Source organism: Lissotriton helveticus, chromosome 9 (genome assembly GCF_964261635.1).
Source record: "Lissotriton helveticus chromosome 9, aLisHel1.1, whole genome shotgun sequence".
Taxonomy (NCBI): Eukaryota; Metazoa; Chordata; class Amphibia; order Caudata; family Salamandridae; genus Lissotriton; species Lissotriton helveticus.
The window spans coordinates 587235862-587248773 of record NC_136070.1 but is presented as its reverse complement, the minus strand read 5'-3'; the positions used below and the strand labels follow the sequence as shown (position 1 = coordinate 587248773).

Below are 12912 nucleotides of genomic sequence, written 5' to 3'. Positions count from 1 at the left end.
TTTTGACTTCTGTGGACCCCCCCACTTAGTCGTTACTGAAAGCCATGGAACCAGGCCTAAGCATGTTCGATTATTTGAACTGCAAAACACAAATTGCAAAAACAAGCATTCAGCAAACAAATACACAAATTATTTCTTTTAAATCCACAAACAAATATTTAAAAAAATCTAAATATTAATTTTGGCAAGATTGATGCTTTTCCAACTTCAATTAAGTCCACTCCTCATCCATACTACATTCTGTTTGATGCGCTTGAACTACTCCCACAAATCAATCTGAGGACACCAACTTAATTTTCAGAATCCAATTTCAAATTCCTTTACTTTTATAGAACACTACAGTATGCTTCTTGATTTGCACGCAGTTTACTAATCTGTTAATATGATTTAATTTTCTTAGTAGTCAGAGATCCCCGGAGTAGGCTTTGCAGACTGCCAGGGGCCCCCGGAACACAGGTTAACCCCTTCGGGGCTGATGACGAGCTCGTCATGAGCGTAACCTGCCGTGCGCTCATGACGAGCTGAGCTCGTCAAGTAACGCAGTAATTTCAAAATTGCCGCGTACAGCGGGAAAAGCCACCGCATTGATGCGGTTAAGAACCACTGTACTATCACATCTGTCGGTGCTGGAGGGCTCTCTCATTAATTACAATTACAAAGAAATAAGCTAAACAGTCGATTGATAACTGTTAAATGACAAGAACGACAATTATAAATATAACTTTTAATAAAACATTTGATGTAACTATACACACAGCTGAAGTATCACAGTTATACAAAGGTAGTACATATACATCCATTACATTATAAAGAGTGAGGTAGAATTTATATTGTATGATTTCTCACCTGTCCCCTTCAACTGCATGTCTATCCCGGAGTATAAAATACAGGGGGCAAAATATAAATCTGACGTAATTTATCTTGATTATTTCCTCCCTGCAATAAACCAAGTTGGGGGGGGGGGGGGGGGGTAAAAACAAATCCATAAAGAATCGGGCAAACCCGTATTACCACAGGAAACACTACTCAGCATGATTTTACCAGTTGTGTAAACGCAGCTGGTAAAACCAGGGGGATCATTGTTCTTTTTGAACCACAATCCCACATGTTGACGGAGTAGAACCCTAACCCAGATGCAGAGTATCACTGAAGAATGAGCATCACCAGGAGCAGACTAGTAGGATATATACACTAGCACTCTCACTTTGTGGTACACTTTACCTGGCACTCACTCATTTTGGGACACTCTTTGTTTGTCCTTTTTCTCAATATTAGAATCCTTTTTGGGGTCCATGTCAATGGTCTTAACTTGTGGACATGGACTGGAACAGTATAGAATAAATTCCTACCAGAGCCGTACTGCAGGAATGGTAGATTTATAAGACATGGCTTTGGCATCATAATTACACAAGGCAATATTTGGGTTTTCACCAGTTGTTCAATAACCTCATCATGGCCCTCTACTTCTGTACTTGGGGGTTTTAAATGGTCCCAGAGAAGCCTGAAGAAGTCCACAGCATAGTATCCCGCTTCTCCCCTGAGAGCCAACCGAAACATGGGCCCGCTCTTGCCGTCAAAATGCCCATTACCTTTAGACCCTTTCCTTTAGAGGAAGAGGCAGGAGTTTGCAAGATGAACAGGTAGTACAGATATCATTCTGTTTAGAAATGTTTTACTCCCTCATAGTCATTCACCAAACTACTCATTTATGGGTCCCCACTTGCTGATATATTTTAGAAATACTGCTTGTTCAATATTTGTGAGAAAGGGATACAGCATCAATTCCTGGGTATAAAGGGTGAGGGGAAAGACTGGGCCCTCCCTCGTCAAACATACAGAATGCAAATAGCGATTCTAGTTCACGATGGAAGTTCATGGCAACATAAGCAGATATTGTTGGGTCTCTGCATGTCTACTTTAAAGCCTCTAGAGTGACAGATGTGTGTAGTAGTAGTAAAGTTGCATGGTGAACCCTCAATCCCACCATGCAAAAGCTTTCTAGTTTAAAGGGGGGGGACATAAACATATAGAGTAACCAGCCATAAGCTTGGTATTAATAAACCATTTCCATACACCAGGCTGCAGCGAAATTGAAGAGCAGCGTTGGCCTTCAAGTACTTATATTATGTTTCCATACTTTTTTTCTAAAATATCTGTATTGTGATTTAAAACAATTTCATGCCACCGTTCTGCCCCAGAGTTGAAATGCTTTCTTGCGTTTTTGGGCCTATGCATCAAACTTTCTTTACAGCAGTCAAGCATTCTCTTCCCTACCGCCAGCACAAGAAGAGTTCTCGCACTTCAACCTTTCCTCTAACAGGTCGACCATCCCCCAACTACACCCAGCTGCACAATGCGAACCACTAATAAGTCATGAAACTCCCATACAAAGTACATATGAAGGGGTGGACTTACAGCTGGGTGGTAACATAAAATCTTATGATTTGTGATGATTGTGAAAAATCCTCAACAGGACGATTGTCTGCTGGAAGAGAATAGTCCAGCAGAAATACCTCCACCAGAGGCATTTAGTATCGTCACCCGAAACAAAGGATTTTTATTACCATCAACCTAAACATCAGGCCCTAAATCCGCACAGAATTAAGTGACTTAGGGTGAATGCAAAGGTTGGAACAGTGAGTACAGTTTGACTGCTATACTAACAGTGCAATTGACTAGCTTGTGCATTGCACACAGTGACTCAATGGAGATGGTACAACCCCAGGCACCAATGAGATGGTGGATCCACCATATTGTCCTCTCCCGTCAAGGGGCCCAAAGGTTGCGCTGAAGGTCACCAACATTTCATAGTCTTGAATCTTCTCCAACCTCCATAAACCTCAGAGCAGTCGCTCCCCCAGTTCCCTTCTCGTGGCCCTGATATGGTATGACATCATAATGCACTGAGCACCATTTGAACAACTCGTCATAAAGCCTGGGCTGATCTTGTAAGGCAAACCGGAAGTAGGCCTAACCTACACAAAGGTCAAGGCTGTACATTCTTGTCCTCCCACTGAGAGGGCTGGCTTTCAGTTGGCAGCTACTTTCAGCCCCTCGTCTGTCCACAGGGGGAGGGTGTTGTGCAGCAGTCCCTGGTACATGTCAGGACAGCACATGATGCAGCTCGGTTCATGCTCCTGCATCGCCTTACTCAAGAACCTCATCTCTTTCGTCAGCTGGGCAATCTCTTTCCTCAGGGCAGTGTTATCTTTTTCCAGCCTTTCATGTTCCTGCCAGAAGAAAACAAGGAAGTCTAGAAGTTAGTTATAATGAACTGCATCATTTTTTTTGTCAAATCTTTTAATTGCACAGGACAGACTTAATTGTGAATTACAGTGGCTGAAGGACAGGGGACTCAGCTTACTGCATTCATGAGCAAGAAAACAATTGTATTGCGTAAACTCTTTAGCTGTATAGGGCTTAATTTTTTCATGGTGATCCAGGGTAGAAGGCACCAGCACTCATTATGGGGGTAAGGATTTATTTTTCATCGTCAGATGTTGACACAGAGAAAGCAAAACAAAGAAAATAAAGGGAGGAAGAAGATAGGAAACCAGTGACAGAGTATACAAGGATGAGAAGAACTTGCAAGAGTAAGATAGAGACAGGAAGTGTGGGTTGGTGGAAGAAAGAAGTAGGAAGTGAAATACAGAGTAGGCAGGCTTGATATTGGACCACAATGATGTTTTGCAGGGCTGCTGACAAATCCCCAAGAAACATTTTGGGCCCCTGTACCAAAACATTTAAGAACCACAAATATTGACCCTGTTTAAGTACATCACACAGACGCTACAAACCTATGCAAACTCAACTTTGTTTTATGCGGACCTACAATAATCAGATTGCTGCACCCAGGGAGAAATGTTTCAAGGTCTCCACATCTATCCACCTCTGGGAAGCCTCTGGTCCTACAGTGAAGTTTGAACTTGGAGCTCCACCTATGATACACAGGTCTCTCCTTTTGACCGGTTAATCACAATTGGCAGTTCTTTTAGCCTTTCTAAAGCAACAGATTTTCTATTTCACCCTTAGCATGTCGTGGTGCAAGCTTCACTTTATTGTAGGTTAGTCCATTCTAGTAATGCTAGATCCAAGCTGCTATATAGAGCTTTGTGTGCTCTCATTTTCTTTGGGGAACAAGTAGAAAGAGCCACACGTGGAAAATAATTTACATTTGTACTTCCATCCTGGAAGGGAACATCTCTTGTCAAAATGAAGTGTTTTCTTTGGTTCACAAGCTATGAGCAATCATTTAAACTAGACATATTACCTTTGCTCGATCACCATAATCCTTACTGTAAGATGGAGGAACTGAACTACTTCACATAATGTAATAGCAGATACCCCAAATATGTGATTTTTCGCCATCTTTGCATGAAGCATCCTACGCAAGATGCAAAGAGTTTCATAGGTCCATCTCTAGCCCCATTTTTCTTTCACCAGCTACAGGCCCAGCTAACAAGTGGGACTTCCTTTGGAAAGTAGAACATGTTCACCATACACACCCGGGCTGCACTAGGATAGGTAGCTTGATGAAGGGCTTCCAGAGGTTCCCCCCCCCCAGCCCCCCAAAGGTACTTAGCAGTACCTTAGCCATCTTTAGTCGGAAGTTTGGCGGTGTATACTTAAGCTCATGCCTACGAGGCCAACAGCATTCCTACTTTCACTCACGGATTGAGATGCGACCGCAAGAACTTCCTCCGCTGCAGAGAAAATTGAAACCTAGAGCTCAGCAACGAATATCTCCCACAAGACCAAACCCTACATTTGACATTATGCGAATGGACTTCATGCAAGATCTGGGTGTGTCATTGCGTTAATGTTTATTCTATAGTGGATTTAAGATGATCCGAGCATCCCTGGGCTGCCTACTTTGTTGAATTTGTTTCGAACTCCAAGTGACTCCACGCGATATGCACAGAACTTCTTTAACTGTATTGCCTACAGTTGACTGTCATAACGCTGTTAAGCACCCTCCTTCATTTATGGGACTTCTTCAGCGGCTTTGACCCTAAATTACAGGAGGATAATAATTTGTCGTTATTGCCCTGCAGGTGAAAGCACTAAGGGTATAAACACCCCCCTCCAAACTCCTGAGCAATAAATTAATCTCACCTCAGTCCAAAGTCTGGCATCCTTTGAACACTGCAGTAGCTCTGGTCAGAAGCTGCTCTCACGTCCACTCAGTGCTGGCCCCTCCTCTTTCCTCTCAAAGTGGACATGCAAGCCCAAAAAAGCTATAGAATACTAGGAAATATGCATTTACTCTTCTGAAGTTCTTCAGCCTTCCATTTCCGATTTGACAAGGAAGGGAGGGGGCTGGCAAAGAAAGGAAGCAAGGGGTGGCTTCTGAGGACAGAGCTGCTGCAATCAGAAGTAGGCCACTAGTGGCCCACTGGCACAACACACCCTGGAGAAGCAGGAAACTTGCAGCAATGGAATAATGCCCAAGCGGGTGGGTGTAGCTCGCAAGAGGAGCTTTTGTATTGTAATTGAATTCATATAGCGCTTACTACCCTTGATGAGGCATCTTAGTGCTTTAAGCCAGGCAGCAAGCTGCTCCAGAACCCAAGGTTAATGGTTAGTTCAGGGTTATTTGTTACTGTTTGTTATTGAGATTAATCTTGTGCGCTCAAATTAAACCATTTCATGCAGTCATTTCAGTTTCTTATGGTGGACCAATGTATTAGTGGTTGGTTGCAATCATTAGTAAGGGAAGGGGAGCTGAAGCACATGGTTTGTGCGATTAATACAGGAGTTAGTGGAGATTAGGTATTGTTGGGTTGCATAGGTAGGACTTTCAGCAGAAGGAGGAGTGATTGTGATCTTGTAAATGAGTTGTGGGAAATTTGCTGAAATAGGTCAAAGTCAACTCCCCGCCTTGTACTCTGAGTGCTAATGTATCTTGCTGCACAGTGGTCACAGAATTCTGGCCTTTCACAAGATTGCAAGAGTTCAGTTTTCCTTTACCACTGCTCCTCATAATCTCAAACCGGTAGAACACACAAGGTCAGGATTGGTGCACTGTACCTTGATAGAGGATAGCCGTTTCAGAACCCATGACCTTTACTACTGCGGCAAGAGTGACGATTTTGATGTCAGAATATGGAGGTGAAAATATCGACCAGCAAAAATATCAATTCCAACTGGAGGTTGTTCCGCATATGTAGGGAAATGCATTACTTTGGTCTCAGACTGCAACTTTAGACGTAGCATTTTTCATCATGGTTTTCAAATTATTGGGACTATGTGCATCAAAGGCCAATGTATATGAATTTGTCATACGTAAACAAAAAGATTCTATCAATGTGTAGTGGTTTAATTTTTATTTTATTTATTTGTTTTTATAGGTGGTGACAATCTAATAAATAAACTCTCTCTTTGGGTGATAAAGATGAGAGCACAATGTGCTTTTTAAAATACCCCTCACACACTAAAAAAATCCAGTAGTGTCATGCTTCATCATTGGGGTCTTCCCGTCCCTCTACGGGGCGGGGCGGGGCGTGCTACGACCTGACCGACTACGCGGGAGCACTAGTATGGTGACAGGACTATGTGACAGTGCAAGGTGGGTGATGTCAGTGAAGTGTAGGGACCTAACGATGTGTGGGAATTAAAAAAAAAAAAATTTAAAATCCTCTGGCTAGTAGAAAAAAACAATGTATTCACTTCCCTAGCTGGGGATGTTAAGAAGGGGGTTTTGAGGTGGAGCAATTCGCTACAACCTGGTCTACATGTTTCGTAGGCAGTCCCCTACTGCCTACTCATCAGGACCTTCTAATGGTCCCTACTAAAACAAAGCTCAGTTGCTAAGTGTAGTAGGCCTGTCGTCCTAAAAACCAGCAGTAAAAATCCACTGTTGGTTTTAGCTTCAGGGCATGAGCTGGCCCCTTGTGAAGCAAAAATATCAAAAATGATGACCTGATTGTGGTCTCTGTAAAGCAAATGGGAAAAAAGGGAGAGAAAAGCACAGAATTTTACACTTGTAACTGTGGTTTGTCTTAAGGCACTCATTAGTATTAGCGCCACAAGTTCCATTAATCATTATCAATTGCCCATTACACAAAGAATACACTTAAGACTTTATGGACAGAGTGATGGTTCAATCTGCCATCCCCTGGATGTTCGTTATATGCCCGAACATTGTGATGCCCCTTGTGATTAGGGCTGTTTTCATCTCAACACACACACACTCTCATAACTCAATGCATACAGCGGCACCTCACAGGGTTAAAAACGAGGAACCCGACTTTTTATAATGTCAGTAAGGGTCTTAGGATCAATCATTAAAATCCCCAAAGCGGGGCACACCCCAATTGTTGAATAGTTAGCGATACATACTGATGTGGCGCATGTGATATGCCCCATGAGCTGGCAATCGGTAGGTAATCACCGCGGCGCTCTGAAAGAGAGAAACCACGCCCTTAGCGTCGCGAACAAACACACCCAGCAAATATAGCAGGCGCGGTCTCAAAAGCCAAGTTTTTTTAGACCTTTGGCAAGGTCTTTAACTCACATTGTCCGCATAATCTTAAGCCTTACTTCTACCCGTGTTGCCGCTCTGAAGAGTGATCGCGTCTGGGGCGCGGTGCTCATATGAGCTGGACTGGGCGCCCGGGTCGCGTTGCAGATCTACTTGCAAGACTAGCGCGCTAACCCAAAATGGCCGCCTCAGATGGAACTGAGGTGTACTATTTGCGGAAGTCTTTCTTTTGTGCCTGTTGATTTACCAGAAGTTGCCAACCCATTAATATTTTGGAAAAACTTAATTATTGGAGATGTGATCCCTGTAAATCAGCTTATAATATATCAGTGATGATTCTATTTAAAACGGACATTTTTTGTGGATTTGATTCTTGATAGTCATACTGGAACCCCTTAAAAAGCAAAAACAGGCCAAGCTGGGTGGCAGGCTCGCAGATAGAATATACCAATATAGGGAAACGACACTGTTAAAGTTTCGCGATTGGGAATTGACCAGTATATGAAAGAAGGGGATAAGGGCTTCCCTATATGGGTGAACGCCAGGGGCTAGGTAATTACTTAGGCTTATCAAAGATATGCTTATTAGGTTGGAAGGCTTGGCTGTTGTGGTGTGAAAGTACACAATGATCATTCCACTGTGTGTTGAAGGGGGTGCGGTCAGCTGGCAGATTTTTCTAGGCTCATGATAGGGAGCAGAGTTTGTGTCAATTGGCCACGGGCAAAGGGGTGCCTCTCAGTGGGGAGGGGGTGTAAGCAATCTATAGCTGACCCCACGGAATTTCATCGTTTAATCCATATTTGTTGGACTGGACACGAAAAACCCATCTTTGTTCCTTTTCCAGGAGATGTTTCTCGTTGTCGATCTGTTCAATTACTGTCCAAGTTATGTCTTCAGGTTTATGCCCACTTTCTAGGAAGTGGTTTGTTAGTTTAGTACTCGACTTCTTACATTTGATCGTACTTTTGTGCTCGCCTATTCTCAACTTTACCGCCCTGCTCGTCATGCCAATATATTCGAGATTGCAGGGACAAGTGATGAGATAGACGACATTGGAACTGTTACAGTTACTGAAGGCTCTCTGTTCCCATGTGATCCCGTTGTTGAAGGTTAATTTCTTGCTTTTTTTGGTGAGACAGCATACCTTGCATCCGCCGCACGGATGGTGTCCTTGTACAAAGTTGGGATTGCCTCGGGTGCGGACCTTGTTGTCCTTGGGTCTGGTGTGTACCAGTATATCTCTGACACTCTGGGCTCTTTTGTGTGAAAACATAGGTTTCGGAATTTCGAGACCCCCGCTATTAAGAATCTTCCAGTTCTTATTAATGATTTTGCTTACTTGATCCGAGTTGGTGTTATATGTGGTGACACATATTGGTCTCTGCACTTCCACTTTTCTCACTTTTTCTTCCAGGAGGCTCTCTCTGCAATTGTTCCTTGCTCTTTTGTAGGCTTGGTCGATGATTTTTAGAGGGTAATTCCTCATTTGTAACTTCTTCCGTAGATCATCTGACTGTAATTTGAAATTGGCAACTTCCGTGCAGTTCCTACGGAGTCGCAGGAACTGGCCGTAGGGTAAATTATCCCTCAGGTGTCTCGGATGGAAGCTTTGGTACATCAAGAGACAGTTCTTTGAGGTGCTCTTAAAATGTGTTGTTGTCATCAGTCTGCCATTTTTGGGAAAGATGTTCAGATCCAGAAATACCAGATTCGTTTTTGTAGTGACACTGGTGAACTTGAGGAACTCATCTTGGTAATTAAGCCACGTTAGGAACTGCTGGGCGGTCTTATCATCTCCATTTCAGATGATAAGGATATCATCAATGTACCTCTTCCAGGTCAAGATCTTTTGCCGGAATGGGTTGATGGCACTCAGTATCTGTTTCTTCAAGATGATAAACATAGAGACCAGCTATGCTTGGAGCAAATGTGCTTCCCATGCTGGTCCCATGTTTCTGAAGGTACAGGGTGCCATCGTGCTCAAAAAAGTTCTCCTTAAGTGCCAAGGAGCAGCACTCCATCACCACGTTTCGTGGGGTTTGGTACTCCCAGTCGTCTGCGAATAGGACGTCTTCAATTATTGCCAGGGTTTCGTTGTGGGGCAAGCTCGTATACAGACTTTCCACATCGCAGCTGATTAACAACTGTGTGTTCGGATCAAATGACACCTCCTCGAGTAGATTTAACACATCCTTTGTGTCTCTAAGGTAGGTTGATGTCCTTTGTACCATGGGTCTTAAGAATGCAAACCTAGAGACTGGTTCGAGGACTGACCCAATCCCCGATACGATGGGTCTACCCGGTGGGTTCTCGAGGTCCTTATGGATCTTGGGTAGGATGTATAGGTATGGGGTTCTAGGATTCTTCTGACACAGAAACTCCCCCTCTTTGTTGGTAATCCAATTATGCGACAGTGCCTCCTCTACCATTGTCTTGATTTTGATTGTTATTTTCTCAGTTGGATTAGTCAATAGAATTTCATAGTTCCTTTTGTCTTGTAACAGCCTGGTGCACTCCTTATCATATTGTTCTCTATTCATTAGCACAGTTGCACCCCCCTTGTCCGCTGGTTTTATAACCACTTGTTTGTTGTTACTTAATTCGCGAAGCGCTTGTCGTTCTTCATTAGAAACATTTTGGAAGACTCGTTTCTGCATTGGATCAAGGGCTTCGAGATCTCTCATGACCGCCTTTTCGAAGGTCAGTAGTTCAATAGGGAGAGTGTTGTTCAACGGAGTGAAGGTGGACCGTGGCTTGAGTCCTGTGTCTCCTTTTTCTTGGGTGTCCTTCTTGTCTTTGAAGAAGACCTGCAACTTTAGTCTCCTTATAAATTCCTGGATTTCTTTGCAGAGATGGAATTTGTCCATGTTGGCAGTGGGGACATATCCTAAGCCTTTCTCCAGTACTCTTTTCTGTGGCTCAGATAGTTCATTGCCCGTTAGATTTACAATCAGGCTCATTTTTGGTTCTTCGATGCCCCTGTCATGCTCCTGGTTGCTACTCTCGGAGTTCCTTCTTCTTCGTTGCTCCAGTGTACCGAGTTGCCCCTCCGATTCCTTCCCTTGGTCTGTCCTCGGCGCGCCCCTAAAAAAGGACCCGAATTGTCAAAATATCCATAGTCTTGTTGGAATCCCCATGGCGGGAAAGGGGCATTCGGATGTTGGAAGGGCGGTGGGCCAAACTGTTGTGGGGGGTACATCATTGGCTGGGGGTAGCGGTTCCATCCCCGCATGCCACGATTATTGGGTCGTCGGAAATTCCTTCGTGTGCCCTGGTATCTGGGACTTTTGTTGCCACTAGAGTTGGAGCTGTTGGAACCAGCGTCCGATGAACCGTCATTAGAAACATTGTCACTTGATGGTTTATAGTGCTCTTTTATGTAGGGGTAGATCTTTTCTTTGCTCCACCTACTCGTATCTTTTTGGAGTTTTTCATATTTACTATCTTTGAGAGTTATTTCAAAGTCATTCAATGTTTTATTTAGTTCGTCAAGATACTTCTTTAGATTTGCTGGAGATTCATAGCTTTTGAGACGTATCTCGACTGCTTGTATCTCCACCTTTAAATCGCTCGCTAGTCTGCTTGCTGTCTTGATGATCAAGACGATCCAATCTCGTGTACATCTCCATGAGATTTGGGACCAATCAATTTTAAAGGTTTTGTCCTCAAGAAATATAAACGGTTCATTCCGAACTACAAGACCCGCAGGAGCTGTATTAACCTTCAAATATTCGGACATCAGTAGCCCGTGGATGGCTGTTTTGATTTGGGTTCTCCTTAGTTCCTCTAGCTCATCCCAGTCACTATTTTTTATGGATGGGCACCCAGAGTTCAATCCTTCAAAGGTCCCTAGAGAGGCCATTAGATTAGAGATCTCGTCCTCAGTAAATGCAAGGCCCAGATCGGCCATTTTTATGCCAGAAAAAAGGGGGAACCTCTATCCTCCCTGCTTCGATGCCGTCGAGTGCAGAATCACAAAGTGGTGTGGAGAGATGAATCCTTTTGTTGACTTCCGCAGCTGCACGCTGCCAGTGATTCCAAAACAATAGAGGAAGTGAAGAGGTATTGACAGAATCACCCTCCAATCTGATATACGTAAACAAAAAGATTCTATCAATGTGTAGTGGTTTAATTTTTATTTTATTTATTTTTATAGGTGGTGACAATCTAATAAATAAACTCTCTCTTTGGGTGATAAAGATGAGAGCACAATGTGCTTTTTAAAATACCCCTCACACACTAAAAAAATCCAGTAGTGTCATGCTTCATCATTGGGGTCTTCCCGTCCCTCTACGGGGCGGGGCGTGCTACGACCTGACCGACTACACGGGAGCACTAGTATGGTGACAGGACTATGTGACAGTGCAAGGTGGGTGATGTCAGTGAAGTGTAGGGACCTAACCACAGTTACAAGTGTAAAATTCTGTGCTTTTCTCTCCCTTTTTTCCCATTTGCTTTACAGAGACCACAATCAGGTCATCATTTTTGATATTTTTGCTTCACAAGGGGCCAGCTCATGCCCTGAAGCTAAAACCAACAGTGGATTTTTACTGCTGGTTTTTAGGACGACAGGCCTACTACACTTAGCAACTGAGCTTTGTTTTAGTAGGGACCATTAGAAGGTCCTGATGAGTAGGCAGTAGGGGACTGCCTACGAAACATGTAGACCAGGTTGTAGCGAATTGCTCCACCTCAAAACCACCTTCTTAACATCCCCAGCTAGGGAAGTGAATACATTGTTTTTTTCTACTAGCCAGAGGATTTTTAATTTTTTTATTCCCACACATCGTTAGGTCCCTACACTTCACTGACATCACCCACCTTGCACTGTCACATAGTCCTGTCACCATACTAGTGCTCCCACGTAGTCGGTCAGGTCGTAGCATGCCCCGCCCCGTAGAGGGACGGGAAGACCCCCAATGATGAAGCATGACACTACTGGATTTTTTTAGTGTGTGAGGGGTATTTTAAAAAGCACATTGTGCTCTCATCTTTATCACCCAAAGAGAGAGTTTATTTATTAGATTGTCACCACCTATAAAAACAAATAAAATAAAAATTAAACCACTACACATTGATAGAATCTTTTTGTTTACGTATATCAGATTGGAGGGTGATTCTGTCAATACCTCTTCACTTCCTCTATTGTTTTGGAATATGAATTTGTCATCACATAAGTTTGTGGTATGGATCTTAGAAGTCTAGGAATTCAAGTTATTCCATTTCCTTCCACCATGAATGCAGGCATGTGCTAACACTAGAACCTGACTGACGAAGACAATCCTAACTTACAGCAGTCGTACTTTAAAACAGATATCAAAAACACCTGTCTGAGGCCTTTACTGAACTCTCCTACCCTACATAGCATGTAGGTGTGAAAAAGAATAGGCTTGAGTGTGTGGCATGTAGGTGTGAAAAAGAATAGGCTT

The 12912-nt window shown here is 43.3% G+C and overlaps 1 protein-coding gene across 1 annotated transcript in view; it reads right to left on the bottom strand.

The window, feature by feature from the left end:
- Window positions 1-709: 709 nt before the first annotated feature.
- BATF2 (basic leucine zipper ATF-like transcription factor 2) overlaps window positions 710-12912 on the bottom strand; it is a 60244-nt gene continuing 48041 nt past the window's right edge. The window contains exon 3 of the mRNA XM_078660566.1: window positions 710-3230. Within this exon, the coding sequence (XP_078516692.1) occupies window positions 3030-3230 (201 nt within the window). The 3' untranslated portion in view covers window positions 710-3029. The remainder of the gene's footprint in view (window positions 3231-12912) is intronic.